A 17,883-nucleotide genomic window follows, 5' to 3' on the forward strand; every position below is an offset into this window, starting at 1 on the left:
AGCAGATGGGGCTGTTTCTTTCCGCTGTGGGAAGGACTGACGTTTTTTACAATAAAGGGTGTACGCAGTCAACTCTTGTTTGCCCCGATTTTATTGATTCTTAAGTTTAAAAAGGTTTTAAACTTATACATGAAAAAACAGCTGCTTACAAATTGTTATTCAATAAAACTTTCAGCATATAATCATGTAAAATATGTTAAAACAGTTTTTGGATCGTTCATAACCTCGGTTGCAGTGAAACACTGCACCCTAGAGTTTCGGTGGAGAATTGCAAGTCACTAATCTCACGAAAGATGTTGCTACAAAGCTCAACCACAGTTTTGGTACGCACGTATGTATGATATTTGTATCATTGAATCATTTCACGGAACTGAGCCCCCCATGCAATGTAATGCGTTATTTCTTTAACTGACAAAGTTGTGAGTGCTAGCGGTTTGATAAAAAACGTTGAGAATTCAAGCAAAGCAGAGTAGCCATCTGACAAGAATGATATCCGCATGTTGAATTATCATCGATTTAATTCGTTCCTTGTTTTCTGCATGTAAAACAATAATAATGCTCTAAAAATATATTTTGAGGTGTCTAGAACAGATTATTTGGATTTCCATTATTTGTCATAGGAAAAATTGCTTTGGTTTTTGGATAAATTCATAGGAAAAACTGTAACTTTTGACTGTATTTGATCACACAGCAACGTGCCATGGCGCTAGCAGGAAATGAAGGTAGAAAGCCAGCTCGCTAATTCACTTTTTTGCATCAAAATGTAATTGACAGAAGGCCAAAGGTCGGCCAGTGACTTCCGATGATGCAACTTGACCGCACTAACGACAAAAAGCCTCTCTATTGGATGGTCATGTGATGTGTCACTGCGACAGGCTTGTTTTCTTGCTGAAGTGATGCTAGACGCCATTGCTTTGAATGGAGGATACAGCACATGTGAACATTGATCCGCTGCAGCACGAGGCATGTAGCCTCTAATCAGTCATCACTGGGTGTGACCGCTGTTCTCCCACAAACTCCTTTCAGTGCTCTCAGAGCAGAGGAGCCCACGCCAAACCTCAGAGGCTGCTCCCTGATGATAGGATGGGCTCGTAGAAAAGGAGAAAAAAATGCTGCAGAAATGCTAACTCTAAAATAGCAACCCCAAAAAAGGAAAAAAGGTAAGTAAATGTGAATTTCCGGTAAAAGCGTCTGGAAAAACGCTTCAAGAATGAAAGGAATGGCTGAAAAATTCTCCCCTTTTTGCTGAAAAATGCACAATTTTATTTCAATACGCTGACACTATTATTTTATGCAAACGTGCAACCCTTTCACCACCACGTCCCCACGCCGTGATACGCTGTAAAACCTTTCCATCTTGGCTTGAAGACGTACAAGCCCCGCCTCGTGTTCCTTTGCGACTAACAACTTTGTTCCTGCGGGAATGAGCGAGCTGTCACACGCGTGTAGTCCTGTTCCCATCGTCCTTCTTCCCGACACCCTTGATCGGGATGTGCCACATTTGTCAGCTGATGAGGGTGACTTCATCGTTTTCATGGGCTCTGTCACGAGGGAAAAAGGATAGAAAAAGTTAGTCAAGTTTTTTAAGCAGGGCTGCACTGTGGTCAAGTGGTTGGCGCTCAGGCCTCACGGCTAGGAGACCCGAGTTCAATTCCACCCTCGGCCATCTCTGTGTGGAGTTTGCATGTTCTTTTCTCCGGGTACTCCGGTTTCCTCCCACATTCCAAAAACATGCTAGGTTAATTAGCCACTCCAAATTGTCCATAGGTATGAATGTGAGTGTGAATGGTTGTTTGTCTATATGTGCCCTGTGATTGGCTGGCCACCAGTCCAGGGTGTACCCCGCCTCTCGCCCCAACCTGGTGAGGATAAGCGGTAGAAAATGAATGAATGAAAGTTTGGAAGTGAGCACATAAATCCTAGCCTGGACTCCAAAAGTAAGGATCCGACAGCTAGCCTTTAGACATGGTTTGAGTTTTGTTTGTTTTTTTAAGCATTAATAAATATTTGAGGCCTTAATAAGTATTTGAATATGGGAAAAATACATAACATTTTCTTCATTTTGCACTTTTTTGTCTAATAGTATGCATATTGAAGCAATTGTTATGCATTTTCAATCATAACAACAGCTAAATAAAGCCAACTACAAATACAGTATAAGGCATAAAGAAGAATGATACTTAGTATTCTTCACTAGGCCACTAGATGTCAGTAATGTTACCGTAATGTTCGGACTCAATTGCTTTCTTTGATTCTATTGTCGCTGTCCTAGCCCATGCCCAGCTGAAACTCTACACCAAACCCCAAAACGTCACTTCCTGTCCGGCCTCCACTCAGCTCCTCCGAGGGAAGACATTTCCAGCAACACTAGTCTTATTTATGCCTTAAATGTCTACTAAATGAGATAATAAGAGTATAAGGACAACAAAGGGTTTTGATGGTGTCTAGAAGGCTCTAATAATGTTTACAATTGTATTACCTTAATACCCCCCCCGCCCCCCCCCCTCACAATTGGAGCCCAGTATGCTACCTTTCACAGCAGCAGAAGACGGGGTATCGGATGTGGACGTCCGTTTGTCTGCTCTCCTCTGGAGCTAGCGTATCTTTCTGCTCGCGGAGGAACTTGTGCAGGTCTGTCAGCGGGAAGCCGTCCCTCTGGTAATTCTGCAAGTACGAAGGTGAAGACGTGAAAAACGGTGAAAAACCATGCAGAGACGTGGAGAGGAGGTACCTTGATGGTCTCGTAGGCGTCGGTGATGAGGGCGATGAAGAGTGACAGCACCATGTAGATGAAGAGCGAGATGAAGGAGTAGAGGTAGGCCCGACTGAAGAGCCAAACCAACGTGTTCTTGTCCTTCAGCTGGGCGAAGGTGGTGAACATGTCGTCGCCGTTCAACAAGGAGAAGAGACACTCCGCCACCAGGCTCAGGCCCTCAAACTGGGAGAGATGGGAGAAGCCCTGGCATTATTTGACACTAGGTTTCAGCTAATCAGGTCTATGCGTCAGGAAGTGAGCCCTGAAAGAAGTTTGGGATGCCTCAAAACGCTCGGTTCCAAAGGGCGTTGCAAAACTCTTCCTTTGTGATGTCACAGAGGAGCGGGCTTCCTTGTATGGGCGATAAGCTCTCTGCCCTCCCCCAAGCGCTGCTTCTGTGTTTATGTTGCTAGCAACGGCTCCTAAAACGTGTTTCTATGGATTGTAAACATTTGTTGACAATTCCTAAAGATTCCACCATCAGCCACAAATGGTTGCACTTCCTAATTCCCTACCAACAGAAGAAATGCTGGACGAGCACATCGCTGAAGCCCAACGACGTTACTTGGTCGCTTGGACGAGTCAGAAGAGCAAGCAGGAAGTAACAATTTATCAGTGTGCGGGGTTGCTAATTGCTGTTTCCCACCACAATTTGTGGGCACATTACACGTTACCAATGCTGCAGAAAACCTGACGCTAAAATGCTAAAGCTACTAAAGCATTGAGAGAAGTCCTGAAGTAACGTCTTTTGAGAAACCTCCGATTGTCCAGTCGCCACTTCAGGAACCAAAACCCATACTGTATGCTAAAGGCGGACATTTTGAAAAGATGAATTGCCGTTTAGCTAGCAGAACAAAGCACTCAGGAGTGTGACCGTACATAATTCACTCCTTTCCATTGTTGGGCATGTTACTTTAAAAAAGTAATTAGTTATAGTTAATAGTTACTTCACTACAAAAGTAAGTAGTTACCAGTAAAAGTAACTATTGCCCCTCCATAGAGGTTAGCGTTTGTTGCAGTCGACAGGTGTTTCTGTGGGTTTGAGTTGCTCACACAAGACGTTTTTTTTCCAGGGACATAATGTACATTTTACCTTTGACATCGTCGAGGTTAAAGTAGTGTCTGTACTTCCATTTGGCAAACGCTGTCTTCGCATTAGAGTCCTCCTAACTCGGCATCTCTCGCTAAGGTGTATCGCACTTGAGACGTGCTCTAAACACCCGCCCACCCAAGTTCTCCGATTGGCTGAAGACGCAATCTTACTAAACCTTAGCCAATCGTCATTGCTTATGTGTTTTAAACACCCGCCCACCCTAGTTCTCTGATTGGCCGAAGACGCAATCTTACTAAACCTTAGCCAATCGTCATTGCTTATGTGGTTATCTCACCCCTTCCTTGTCACTCTGCAACACTCTCACTGCGATGCAGATTAGTTATGAAGTCGGTGATTTTTAGGCGGCTTCTGTAACGTGCAGTAACGGGGTGTCGAAAATGGTAACGGAATTATGCTGACTGTAAAAGTAATTAGATTACCTATTAGTGAAAAAAGTAACTTTTTAAACGGCGTTATTCCCATCACTGCTCCTTTTAACTGTTACAAAATAAAAAAGTCAAATACTGTACATAAAAATGAGCATGAACTCTAAATGGTTACAATTTAAAAGGTGTAATAGATAAAAAGTATGAGAGGGAGCTAAGCACAAGCTGTCCCTGCAGAGTGTGATGGCATCTAAGCAACAACATCCTACTGCAGTACACGCGTATGCATGCAGTACACGAGTATGCATGCAGTACACGAGTATGCATGCAGTACACGAGTATGCATGCAGTACACGAGTATGCATGCAGTACACTGGGCCCCAGGAGGACATGAGGGAAGCCAAGTACTGCAACATCCTGTGTTTATTCCTTGAGTAAATACACTTGGCGTTGTCACGAGTAGAGACACATCACAGTGGGGCACATCCGCTGTGAAATGAAAAATATGAAGTGCAGACTGCATGAAGGGGAACAGAAATCACGATGATGATACTTCCATTTCAGGATAAATAAAAACTGTGCTTTGTGAGAAAAACGTGCGTCCTGCACGCCAAAGATTGCACAAGCGTGTAAGTAAACACTGACATCTCGTGTCAACACCGCATGACTCCGCTACAAGCGGGGTTTCCTACGCTCCTGCTGTGTCATTGAAGGCGTTGTGGCGACAAACGACTTACCTTCTCATGGTACGGCCCCAGCACGATCCACCCACAGAAGGTGTAGCCCAGGTAGATCATGCCAGCACAGCAGCAGAAACGCAGCACCTTAGGAAAGGCCGCCTTCATGGTCAGAATCAGGACCTGTGATGGGGTTGGGATCCATGAGAATCACACGGAAACACACCAAAAACTAAGACGGGACCAGGACCGGTAACTGAAGACTTACATTATATTTCTGGAAGTAGCCCAGGTACCTGATCACACCCACCCACACTAACAGTGTCGACGTTCCCAGAAATATGCTGCACACGTCGTAGCTGGTCAGACTCTGGAGAAATAGAACGCGGATTATGGATTACATTTACGTATGAGAGATGGAGACCCAGGGGCGTCACTGGGTTCTGAGGACCGGGGGGGGCATCAGATTCCAATTGAGTGCATCCCATAATCAGTTCCCAGTTCCACATGTCCAAAAGGAGTAGGAAGAAGCAAAGCTTATTAAATCCTACCCCTCCATCTGGTACTTTTACAATCACTAACTCTTACATTTGTTCACTTCCTGCTTTCATAACATAGTTTAAGTTTTTTTTGTCACGTACCGAAGTACGAGGTGATATGACCCTACAATGACAATCATAATTATATTATTAATTACTTATTATTACAGGTATGAATGTGAGTGTGAATGGTTGTTTGTCTATATGTGCCCTGGGATTGGCTGGCCACCAGTCCAGGGTGTACCCCGCCTCTCGCCCCAAGACAGCTGGGATAGGCTCCAGCACCCCCCTGCGACCCTCGTGAGGATAAGCGGTAGAAAATGAATGAATGAATGTTATTATTAGTATCATTATTGTTATTCTTCTTCTGATTAGTACTACTAGTAGTAGTACTAGGCTACTATTAGCCTGCTTATTGGCTTGCTTATTAGCCTGCTTATGTCCTATTATATGAAATGTGTCAGATTTTTTTGTAAAAAAAAAAAAGAAATCAATACAAAATGTTTAAAAATCAATACAAAATTTTAAAACATCAAATAAATCAATAAATATCGAATGATTTAGGGGTGCTTAAGAACATTTTAGGGGGTTTGAAGTCCCCCTAAAATGGGCCTAATGACGCCACTGTGGGAGCCAAGCCACACTAAGAACAATGAAGATGTATGGGTACGCTATATAGTATGTATATATGTGTATACGTATGTATATATGTGTATATGTATATATATGAGAGGAACCTACCTTCACAAGCAGCAACAGATGGATAGGTAGACGGTCCTATATCTTCAGTTGCTTACCTTTGCCTGTATCTCCATCTTCAGTATGGATCCAATTATGGTCAGGAGGTCGCTGACGATGACCAGCACGTACCAGCCGTTGAGGAACTCCCCCTGGTCGTCCTCACACACGTTTCTGTTGTGGTTTTCATGGAGAAACCTGGAAAACCTCTGACATGGAGCACGAGAAGATGAATAGGATGTGTGTGTGTGTGTGTGTTCATCACGTATTGTGCCAGCTCAACCTGCAGCAGCCTGACGGCGAGCACGATGGAGCGCGTGCACAAGATGGCGGAGGTGAGGCAGACCAGGATGACAAAGCCGTCGAACACCAGGAGATAGTGCGTGTTTTTCTCAGCTGAGGGCAAGATAGCACAAGACGTTACAAAACTGGAAGCTCCTGATAAAGGAGGAGGAGGAACGCCCTCGCTGGTGCAAACAAACGGAACCAGGAGGCCTTCTCTACCTGTTCCAGATATCTTCCAGTCTCGGCAGGCGCTGCTCTGTGCGTCGATGTCCAGAAAGAGTTTGACCTTGCCGCTGTGACACTGGTTGTCAAAGGTTATCTGGGGACGGGGCACCACAGCTTGTCCCTACTGTACTTACAGTATGTGCTCATCATGGAGAGGAAGAAGCTGAGGCGTACCGTAACGGAGAAAGAGTAACAGTCCGGTAGCTCTCGTGAGCGGACGGTCTGCAGGTTGATCCCTTTCAGCTTGAAGGTGACTTTCACGTCCACCAACCTGAAACGGATGATGACTTACAGTATGTACGCTATAATGCGTAAACACACACATATCATGTACTCTGAAAACTTGGTCCAGCGAGGTAGCGAAAAATGAAAGGATGCAACTTTGCCACTTTGATATTTTGTCAAAGAAACACATGCTGGGATGCCAAGAATAAGAAAAAATGCACTTATTGTATCAAATTCACTCTCAAATTCTTTTGGTGCAATTTTTATTTCATTTTCCAACTATATATATATATATATATATATATATATATATATATATATATATAGTGTGGGTGGAGTACCTGTAAAAGTCAAGGTCAAAGAAGGACGCGTTGTGGGTCCTCCAATGACGCGCCGTCTTTGGATGGAGCGACAAGCAAACTGAGGGGAGAAGAAAGCATGAAAATGAGACAGGAAGCACGAATCCGCATCTTTTCCCACTTCCCATCTGATCCCGGTACCTCAACTTCTTGATGCCCGACTTTGTCAGACAACACGGAACTCGTAACCTCGCACAAAGTCAATAACGCCATCTTTGGTTGTTAAATAAGGTTTAAAAACCTGACATGATGGCATGCATATTTTTTTATTATTATAATGATTATAATTATGATTATAATTTAATCAATTTAATTTCATTCACCAAGCGTTTGATTGTTCACCCACTAAAGGGAACGTGAGCTGGGATTAGACGCCGTGAGACGGGTTAGTTTTACCCTACTGATGATGTGTCGTTGCAACAGTAATGATAATAATAATAATTAATAATATTAATAATAATAATTAATATTATTAATACTAATTTATATTATTAATGTTAATAATAACAACAATAATTATTATTATTCAAGCCAAAAAGCTCAGTTTCTGCGACAAACCACCACGAATAGATGACAGTCCTGCGGGAAACGGCACGCTAAAGACGTGATGGATGTTTACCGGTCTCCAGCTGGGCATCGATGTCGTAGGCCTCGTCCGAAGGCTGGAGGCTGCCTTTCCTGTAGAGGTTTTTACAGACGACCAGAGCCTGCAGGCCGCCGTCTTCGTCCTCGGCGTAAGCGATGGGCCCCACGGCGAGCCGACCCAGCTGACCGTACTGAAACCACATGAACGTTTCCCGAACACATTTCACTTGGTTTAGTCCCACCAACGACTAAAAAGGCGACGCCTTGCCTGGTCCAGCACGTGGAAGAGGCTGTCGTACACGTCTTGCTGCGTGTACACGGCGACGCAGTAGTCGTCCTCGTCCGTGCCGCCGTAGTCCTTGAGGAACAGGTTTTTCAGGGCCATGGCGTTCTCCTCCTTGTAGGACACCACCAGCTGGTTGTTGAGGCCGAAGAGGACCAGCTGTAGGGGGCGGGAATACTTTTATTTGGATTTTCACAGGAGCTTTCACTCATGTTGGCCTAACAACTTTAGAGCGTGACTTCCTGTTTGGCGGAAGCAGCTTCCTGGGACTTTTTTTCTGCTTTTATAGAAAAAAAAACGGATCTTCTGTGGTCATTGCCACATCGGGAGGAAATCAGTTGAACGCTGTCAGCAGCAAACGCTATCAAAGTTCATGTTTGCGGGGGCGGGGCGGGGCGGGGCGGGCTTATGTCACCCAGCCATAAAGTATACACGCCAAGGGACCTGAGATGGGGCTCTGAAGAGTCCATGACTGAAGCTCTCGGGTACGTACTTGGGTGGTGATCATGACTATCTTGAGGATCTGCACCGCCAGCTTCCAGGGGATGTGTCTTCGGGCCCGGTACTTCTCACACGGGCTCATGAAGTAGTACTTCAGGTCATCCCGCAGCTTCTCCTCCTTGATTAAGTCAAGCGTCGTGGTGGAGCTACGGAAAAGGCAGCCATGTTATTTACACTTGCACAACGGTGGTTGCTTCACTTCCTGTTTACCATCTTGCTGGGGATTCATACAGTAAATACATCGGAGCTCCGGAGTTTCTATTGTATTCATTTGTACTTTCAATTCTTATGAGGTATTTTTTACTAGTATGTGCAGCACTTTGGAAAGATGCATGTATAAAATAAATCAAGTGATTTTTTTTTGTTTGTTTGTTTGTCGTCTCCATTAATCCGGTAATCAGTGAAGGCCTAAATGAAGGGTGTCCAAAGTGCGGCTCACGGGGCATTTGCGACCCACGGCACATTCTAAAATCACACAAAAAAGGGCAAAAAAAAAAATCAGTAGTAAATTCACAAGAATAAAGTCAAAATATTAAGAAAAATAGAAAAAATTTATATTATGAAGGAAAATTATTTTAGTAGCATAAAAAATGTGTTTTTTTAATAAGAATATTATTAAAAACAAACAGAACAACTAATAAAGTGGGCATTTTTGGAGAAAAAAAACGCAACAAAACTGTAAAAGTCAAATTCGTAGTTATTGTCTGATGTTTAAAGTGCTCCTGAAAAAAGGAACATAGAGCTGATAGTATGACACTTTTATGAGGGATTAAGTCAGAAACTTCAGCAACGTACGAAGATGAGCTAATCCAAGAAACAATATAGGCAGCTGATGTTTACATAATATAAGGACAGTCGTGAACTTATGTCATGTTTATCTCCATTTATTATGACTTATCACAAGACTGATTATGGTGGTCCAAAATCTTAATGACATCACCATGGGGTCACACTATCTTATCACTTCTTACAAAATGGCAAAACCTTTTGGACCTGGCGAATGTGAACTGAATGATGGGATGCATTCCTTTGGAACGCCATGCTTGTTCCAAGAAAATTAAACCAGCAGCAATTTTACCAAGTATTTCCGCCTTGGACCTCCATTTTGTCTCTGTAGAATACATGTACATGTTATATGTAGTACTGTGGTCGCTGTAGATGGAGGGGTAGGATTTAATAAGCTTTGCTTCTTCCTACTCCTTTTGGACATGTGGAACTGGGAACTGATTATGGGATGCACTCAATTGGAATCTGATGCATGTTCAAATGAAATTAAACCATTAGCATTACAGGGCTAACTAGTTAGCTTGCTATGCAGTTGTTATTTCATGCCTACAGGACTGTGATAATGTTTAAACCCACATGTACAAAGTCAAACGGCTTTTCTATGCTCCAAGTATGGAAATATTCCATTTATTTATAGACTCATATCGCAGAAATTCATTAAAAACATTATCAACGTTTTGGCCAATTATGCAAATTAAACGCGGACGCCACAGATAGATGAAAGTCCTGTGGGAGTTCCAAGGACATAGACGGGTTGGTGTTTTCCTCATTTGAAGTAAAACCCGACAATTAAGATGCCATTTACACAAGGAATACAAATAAAGAAGTCCGTTTTTCAAAAGGGAAACCTCCATCAAGTGAAGCCAAGACAATGGTTCCATTCATGCCATGCGAGAGTCCAAAGTTTCTTCAGGAAGTTCAATATTTACCGCCAGTGTTGACTTTTAACGTCACGACATATTTATCAGTTATTTATCTGTTGTGGTCGCCATTAGCTTGATAACTGACATGTAGCAGCGATATTACGTCATTCCATCAACTTTGAAACTTCCACTTTTCTAGCAGCGACGGGGGAGAAAGACGCCTCAAACCAAGCTTACCTGACTGAGTTGCTCCGGTCAAGATATCGGCTCAACAGCTCCATGACGGACGATCATCCACGCAGTCAATCACCCGGCGTGTCCATCACAGTCTTGACAGGTAGCAGCTGTGTTCTCGCCAGACCGCGCACCTGCCAGCCAATCAGCGAGCGACATCCAGGCACGTGACTGGCAGCCAAACTACGGGCGGAAGTATGCCCCCCGCCCCCATTTTGAAAAATCCAGCTGTTTTGAAAACATTTTTGCAAAAGATCTCCTCACAGGATCTTTGATGTGTTGATGATTTGTGTTGTTGCTTTTTTGCAGGTCAGCAGATCCCAAACTATTTTGGATTTCTATCCTTGGCTTTAAATCGTAAATGTTTTGATTTTTTATGAGAAAAAGTGTTGCAGCTCAGAATCCAGCAGATGGCGCTGTCTCACATTCAATACGTCTTACCAGCGGGAAGAACGACATGACAAAAATTATGCAATTCTTGTAGCATAACACTGAAATATAATAAAAAACATGAGAAACAAAAACAAAATTAAAAAATGTGAAAATTATGTTAGAATATTGTAAGAATAAAGTCATATATTATAAGAACAAAATTCACAACAAATTGGAAAATAAAACACCTGTTATTTTTCCCTGAATAAAGTCAAAATATTAAGAGAAAAAGTCATACTCCAACAAGAAAAAAGTTGCAATTTTACAAGAAGAATATATAAAAAGGGACGTTGACACTATAATACAACAATAGTTCTTGAAATAAATTAGCTCTGAATGACTATGGATATCGTATTTTAATGCATCTTTTACTCTGTTTTTACTCAACTTTATTTTTATTTCTTTTTCTCTACTGTAAAGCGTCTTTGAGTACTTTGATAAGCGCTATACAAAAAAATGTATTATTGTATTAAAATGTATTATTATTATTATTATTGTTGTGTGTAGCGACCTAGCATATCTACATGTGTTGCTTTACTAAATATTTGAGCTATCATTGACATAATTGTACTCTTCCCAGGAGAACCAGTGCGCTCCTGTCATATAGATGATCTTTGACTAGCATAAAACAGCTTGTTTGAATGATTTTATTTCTCAATATGTTAGCCAAAAAGTGCAAAGAGCCTTGCACTTGTCATTACATTCCAAATAAGATCAGAAGAACGAGACTGAATATATCCCTTGTAGTGCAATAATATTATTATTCATTGATTGAACTCGCTCGTTTAAATTATGGGCAAGAAAAAAAAATGTGGCTAAATATTTCGAAAAGCATTGAATAAAAACAAAGCTGCCAGACGCCAAATACTAAAAAGTATTCAATGAGGGAATGCTCATATAAAGTGTAGCGTTGTGTCAATGTCCACTTCCAAAAAACAATTAGTGTCCATTTTCTGTGTGCAAAGTTCATATCACACGGCAATCTTTGGCATCAAGCGTCGTTTGACGGCATGTCGGCTGCTGTCGACTCCTGTACAGGTGAGCCAAGCGTTTCTACGTCTGTCGAGGGTGCCGAGTCGCCAGCTGAGGAGGTCTCCCGGTCCTGGGAGGGCGGACATGAGGTGTATCAGCGATTGGAAAATCTACACGTGCATCCGCCTCATCAGCGGATTCATCATTTGAAAAGCATTGATCATGGAATATTTAGGAGACGTAAGACAAAGCTTTACACTCCTATTCCCAATATAGTAGACATAGTAAGAGAAAATAAGAATATAAAACCTGTTTAAGAACTTCTAAATACGCTTTTTAACATTATTAGAGCCCTCTAGACATGGTATAACACCCCCACAGTCAGTGAAAAGTGAGTGTGACCTTACCTCCACCCCGTCTTCATCTGGTGAGCGTTTGCACGTAACTGAAACTCTCTTCCTGCTGCCGCCGTCTTTTGGAGGTTGCGGAGGAGAAGATTGGAGTTCACGGGGGAGGCGTTTTGTTTTGGCGGGTCTTTCCACTTCCTGCGACTCAGCTTGAGGGTCACTCCCGTCCCCCTGACCTTCCTCGGCACGCTGACCCTGCCGGCCCCCGTCCAGGTGGTGGTGCTCCCTGCAGGTGGAAGCGTTGGCGTAGTGTAAGGTCTCCACTAACATCCCGGCACGTTCTTCTCGGCAAAGACGATTCCTCGCCGGTCCGGCCTCATTCCGTGTCCGTGCGTTCCTTCCTTCCGTGCCGTCGCAGCCCTCCGCTGGTTGGAGACGAGGCTGATCCGGTTCTGGGAGAGGTGGAGGATTTCGATGGCGTAGGGGTGCGGTGATCCCGTACTGGAAGGTGGCCTGCACGCTTCCATACACGCACACCTGGAAAGATCATTCCTCCTCAATGGATGACATCGGCACCTCACACTGACAGCATTCCAGGAGTGCTTACCACAACGCCAAGCACGATGGTGAGGAGAACCGGGATCTGCAGGGTAATGGGGAGGTCTTTCAGGAGCGCTCGGAGGAACTCGCTGATTCCCTGGCCGACGTGCTTCAGCGGCTCCGTGACAAAGGTCGTGAACGTCACTGAAATGGCCTCAACGCAAAAGGAAGGAAAAAGGGGAAAACTCCAAAAAATGCTGGACACATTTATTGGACAAACACAATGTGGGAATTGCGGCTCACGGACAACATATTACGGAGTGATAGTGGGAATTTTTTGGAATACGACAGTAGCTAGCCGATAGGTCATGAAGGAAATGAACATTTTCACTTTGGAATCAGTTAAATTATGGAAATAATACAAATGTAGGGAATATCGCTGTTGGAAAAAGTGGAATTATGGAAAAATTGGGAATTTATCAATCGTCTTGCCAACAGATTCTCAAAGAGGCTGGAATCAAATATGGAATTAATCCGTATTTAGGGAATTTTGGCAGCAGAAAATGTGGAAATATTGGGGAACAAACTTCTCCATATTTTGCCATTTTCACAATATTGTCACTTTTTTCCCAAACCTAATTTTCCAAAAATGACAACTTTGTTTTGTTTCTCATAATGATAGAAGTTTTTTTTTTATAATCACATCACACATTTTTGTTTAATATTTGAGGTCTATGATAATAAAAAAGAGCTTATTTTTCCTCCTAATATGGTGACAATATTCTCCTAAAATGATGATGTTCATAATTGGATTATTACCTCATGAGATTATAACTCCTTTACCTTCATATTTTCACTTGATTTATACTTGACCTTTTCCTGTGGAATGATTTTTTGGAATGTGCCAGGCCAAAAACAAAAAGCCACATGCTTTCCCAAAGTGGGAATTTTCGGAATCCCAAAAGGTCTTGAATGAGTTGACCATTTTGAGGCTGGAATGTGTAAGGAAATGCAAATTATATGAATTTGGGGGATTTTGGACATGGAAAATGTTGAAAAACAAGGAGAAAAGTGGGAATTTTTTGAATGTGGACGTGAGTTCGACCTTTTGAGGTTGGAATCAGTCGACAAATGTGGTTGCCGGAAGATTTGGGGAAATTTGGGCACGGGAAAATGTGGAAATCCTGGGGAAAAAGTGGGAGTTTTTGGAATGTGGAAGTGAATATCCAATGGGTATTGAATGAGGTTGGAATCATTTGAGAAATGTGGGAAAAAATTGAACACGAGGAGCACGACTAAAACGCTAACTGGGAGTTGCTGGTGTGTACCTTGGTGGGAGGCACCAGCAGGATGGGGTTGACCATCAGGACTTCATAGTATTTCTTGCATGGGTCGTCCTGCAAAGTCCAGGTGCTTCTGAACCACTCTGTAGGATGCAGGATGCAGGACGTAGGATGTAGGATGCAGGATGCAGGATGCAAACAACACCATAGTCATTATTTTTATGTTCTGAACGCTAAACACGGCTGTATAATATAATTCATATAAAGTCAACATTGACACAAAGGAGGAGGAAGAGATGCGGAGAAATGCTGCCACCTTGTGGGGGTTGCTGGAATGGACACATGGCTGCAACCACACTTGTAGTCCGGTACCGTCATTCATTCATTCATTCATTCATTCTTTCATTCATTTTCTACCGCTTATCCTCACCAGGGTGGCGGGGGTGCTGGAGCCTATCCCAGCTGTCTTGGGGCGAGAGGCGGGGTGGCCAGCCAATCCCAGGGCACATATAGACAAACAACCATTCACACTCACATTCATACCTATGGACAATTTGGAGTGGCTAATTAACCTAGCATGTTTTTGGAATGTGGGAGGAAACCGGAGTACCCGGAGAAAACCCACGCATGCACGGGGAGAACAGGCAAACTCCACACAGAGATGGCCGAGGGTGGAATTGAACTCGGGTCTCCTAGCTGTGAGGTCTGCACGCTAACCACTCGTCCACCGTGCAGCCTAGTCCAGTACAGTCATTAAAAAAGATACTTTGAAGTAGTATTTTGTGTGGTTTGGTTAGCGTTGATGGTTGTATTTCTGTCAGCGGCTCAAATAAAGCTGATCAGTTCATAACGTTAGCTTCCATTCAACTTTTTCCTGATTTTGACTTAGCTTCCTGCTAGGATTTTGCTAGCGTAGCCTGCTTTCGGTGGCGTTTGGAGACACCAATACCTGACTGTGACTGTGATCTATCTGTGGCAGAGGTTCATATTAGTGACAGATACAAATTAACTTCTTTCTGTGGATTTTTTATGTCACAAAGAAGACGGATAATAATCTTTTAAGGAAGAGTACGTACCCTTCAAACTGTCGCTCCAGTCAATGGTCTTGACTCCGGTGCATTTGTTGTTGGCGCTGTCCATCTTGGCCATGTTGCTTTGGTGTTCAGCAAAGGCAATCTGATGACAAAAGAAATGCGGTTAAAACATTTTTTTAAGTTGATGGATGAGCAGAAGGTGACTTGTTCCTCACCTTGTAGAGATACAACCAGTTCCAGACGATACTGATGAAGAAGCAGATGACGAAGAAACGTCTGAACTGCAGCAACCAGGAGATGCTGGACCACAGCTGCGTGCACACCATCACCACCAGGCACGCCACGGCCAGCAACAACTGCAAGTTAGATACGCTATGACGTACACCAGCTTTGTCACATTAGCCCAAATGTTTATCATTAACATCAACCTCACTCTTTGCCACCATGTTTGACGCTTTTTGTTATCATTTTCACTTTTTTTCTTAAATGATCTTAAGATTATGACTTGAGTATTACTCCTTTATTTTGTTTTGTTTGGTTCTCATAATATTATGGCTTTTTTCCTCATAATATTACAAGTTTGTCATAAAATTGCAACTTTTCCCGTTACTTTTTAACGTTATCCCCTAACTAAACTAAAGTTATACTATGACTTTAAAAAATGTATTGTTTTTTCTTTAATATTTAAACTTCATCCTACTACAGGGATATTACTTTTCCCCCATAATATTCCGACATTATTCTCATAAAATCACAGCTTATTCTTGTTTTTTTTTCCTCTCCATATTTTGGCATTTTCACAATATTTTTTCCCCAACCTAATTTTAAAAAAAAGTGTTTGCGTTTCTGCTTTGATATAATAAAATAAAATACCTCATAATATGGTGACAATATTCTCCGACTCTCCTGACTCTTTTCTCTTAATATTTTGACTTGATTTATACTTGAACTTTTCCTGTGAAATGATTTTTGGGAACGTGCCAGGCCAATAACAAAAAGTCCCAGGCTGCACTTTGGACACCCCTTCTTTACCTTTAAAATGATGTCCAGCTCCACGCCGAAGGTGTCTTCAAAGCGCCACCTCCAGGCCTCGTGGTCATGGGGTCGGAGGTCCACCAGGATCTGACTGACGGCGTTGTCCAGAGCTCCCGTCCTCCAGCTGTCTTCCCCGCCGTCCAGGAGCGTTTGAATCTCTGACACGGCTTGTCTGGACAGTCGGATCTGGGCGTCATATAGGACGTCTGTGGAGTCTGGGGGCTGGGGCGAGGAGATGCATTTTAATATCAGACCTACATTTCATTCCTTATGGTGTGAAATAGCAACGTACCAATCCGAGTCTGTGAATGTCCTTCAGTAGTCTGCTCAGGAACCTTTTGAAGACTGGGTTGCATGTGGGCTGCTGTAAAATGTGCTTCATTCTCTTCTCTTGGACTTCAACCTGATTTTTAAAAAGTCGCTATTGAATTGCTGCGTCTCCATTAATAAAAGTGAAATGTTTCAAGCTGATTTCCTAACCTGACTTTGTAAGAGAGCCAGTTGTTTGTCGCAGCCTGTCGCCTCAGCTTGGCCGGAGTCCTCAACGTCATCTCGACTGGAAATTTGGACAGCTGAAACTCTCACTAGCTGGAAGAAACATGGTTACATTGAGGGTTTCAATTCTGTGGTGATTATTCAGCACATATTTAGAAAAAAATGCCAACATCCGCTCCTAGCTAGTGCTGCCACTCAACAGGAAATACAACAACGAGCCATACATTGGATGCTTTCACTTGTGTGCACTGCTTGTCTAATAAGTAATAACAGTCATATCAGAAACTCAGCCACTGTACAGCTCTTAATGTGAAGTTTCTACGCAAACATCCGCTCTGAACACGGAAGTAGCAGAAGAACAACAACGCTGTTAGTGACGTCATAACGCTGAATGTAAAATACATTTGACATTTTTCCACAAGGTGGAAAGAATTATGATTTTGATGTTACTACTGGTATGTAAATACATAATTTCATGTTAAGAACACATATGGAACAAGGTGAGGTCATTTGTGTACATCACATGTTTTTGACACATTCCGTGTGTACTTCTAAGCTATTGTTGACGTATTGTTAGCTAGCTCATAACAGATCTCGCAAAAACACAGCATTTTCCCCCATGTGCCCTCTGGTGCTCCGTATATCAGTATATGTATATGTTTAGTTGGAAATAATAACAAAAAAACTCAACCTCGATTAGCTTCCTCATGGTTTTGGTGGTCGCGTCGTAGTTGAGCATGTCATACGGATCGATCCAGTCGTCGTCCGCTTCCTGACTAGAAGTCAGGGCCAGGAAGGCGAACAGGACGACGAGGAGCATCCTGATATCAGAGTGAAAGCAAGATTATTCCTCCGCGTACCGCCTTTCTTTTCGGATTATTCAGGCTTGATGGACAACTTGAAGGCAGTCCGAGCAGCTAACAAAAAAATGTTACAAAAGTAGTTTAGGTCGGTTTGAGTGTCAAATTTAAACTGAAGTACTTATCATAATGTGAGGATTGCTCACCATACTTCCATTTTTGTCGAAACATAACATGACCCGGAAGCGCTCTTTCTTCGTCGTCAGACGAGCCGACAAGTTAGGTGTTGCAACCAGCGCCCCCTCTGGTTGGAAGTGAAACTTGCCTCCTTTAACAGTGGTGTCCAATGTCAATTTGTGACCGGCCACACGTTCTATTCGACCCTCGTGAGGATAAGCGGTAGAAAATAAA

General features: G+C 42.9%; 2 protein-coding genes across 3 annotated transcripts; both read right to left on the reverse strand.

Annotated features, from left to right (window-relative positions):
* Positions 1-80: 80 nt before the first annotated feature.
* On the reverse strand, positions 81-10,690 carry mcoln2 (mucolipin TRP cation channel 2). The gene is made up of 14 exons (XM_058072521.1): positions 10,538-10,690; positions 8,644-8,797; positions 8,136-8,309; positions 7,902-8,058; positions 7,265-7,343; positions 6,873-6,969; positions 6,693-6,792; positions 6,472-6,584; positions 6,248-6,397; positions 5,180-5,281; positions 4,972-5,094; positions 2,732-2,938; positions 2,531-2,664; positions 81-1,541 (listed from the first exon to the last, which is right to left on the reverse strand). Exons 1-14 carry the CDS (start codon positions 10,579-10,581, stop codon positions 1,505-1,507), a joined length of 1,671 nt encoding a protein of 556 aa, XP_057928504.1. The 5' UTR covers positions 10,582-10,690; the 3' UTR covers positions 81-1,504.
* Positions 10,691-11,295: 605 nt separating this feature from the next.
* clcc1 (chloride channel CLIC-like 1) lies at positions 11,296-17,840 on the reverse strand. Of its 2 annotated transcripts, none has more exons than XM_058072522.1 (11): positions 17,679-17,782; positions 17,364-17,493; positions 16,658-16,765; positions 16,470-16,580; positions 16,175-16,399; positions 15,358-15,498; positions 15,185-15,284; positions 14,154-14,251; positions 12,893-13,039; positions 12,346-12,822; positions 11,296-12,068 (listed from the first exon to the last, which is right to left on the reverse strand). In XM_058072522.1, exons 1-11 carry the CDS (start codon positions 17,687-17,689, stop codon positions 11,958-11,960), a joined length of 1,659 nt encoding a protein of 552 aa, XP_057928505.1. In that variant the 5' UTR covers positions 17,690-17,782; the 3' UTR covers positions 11,296-11,957. The 2 variants fall into 2 exon arrangements, with proteins under 2 accessions (XP_057928505.1, XP_057928506.1); XM_058072523.1 differs by having other exon boundaries at positions 11,297-12,068; positions 17,364-17,589; positions 17,679-17,840.
* Between the last annotated feature and the right edge of the window lie 43 nt (positions 17,841-17,883).

Source organism: Doryrhamphus excisus, chromosome 5 (genome assembly GCF_030265055.1).
Source record: "Doryrhamphus excisus isolate RoL2022-K1 chromosome 5, RoL_Dexc_1.0, whole genome shotgun sequence".
In the NCBI taxonomy this organism is placed as follows: Eukaryota; Metazoa; Chordata; class Actinopteri; order Syngnathiformes; family Syngnathidae; genus Doryrhamphus; species Doryrhamphus excisus.

Excerpts from the sequence above, each read along its gene's own strand:
- mcoln2 (XM_058072521.1), bottom strand. The coding sequence starts at position 10,581 with ATGGAGCTGTTGAGCCGATATCTTGACCGGAGCAACTCAGTCAG. Across the intron at positions 8,310-8,643 it reads TAGTCATGATCACCACCCAA|CTGGTCCTCTTCGGCCTCAA; the intron begins GTACGTACCCGA and ends CGCCCCCTACAG. Across the intron at positions 5,282-6,247 it reads AGATGGAGATACAGGCAAAG|AGTCTGACCAGCTACGACGT; the intron begins GTAAGCAACTGA and ends CTATTTCTCCAG.
- clcc1 (XM_058072522.1), bottom strand. Across the intron at positions 16,766-17,363 it reads CCATGAGGAAGCTAATCGAG|CTAGTGAGAGTTTCAGCTGT; the intron begins GTTGAGTTTTTT and ends TGTTTCTTCCAG. Across the intron at positions 15,499-16,174 it reads AGCTGGACATCATTTTAAAG|TTGTTGCTGGCCGTGGCGTG; the intron begins GTAAAGAAGGGG and ends TCTAACTTGCAG.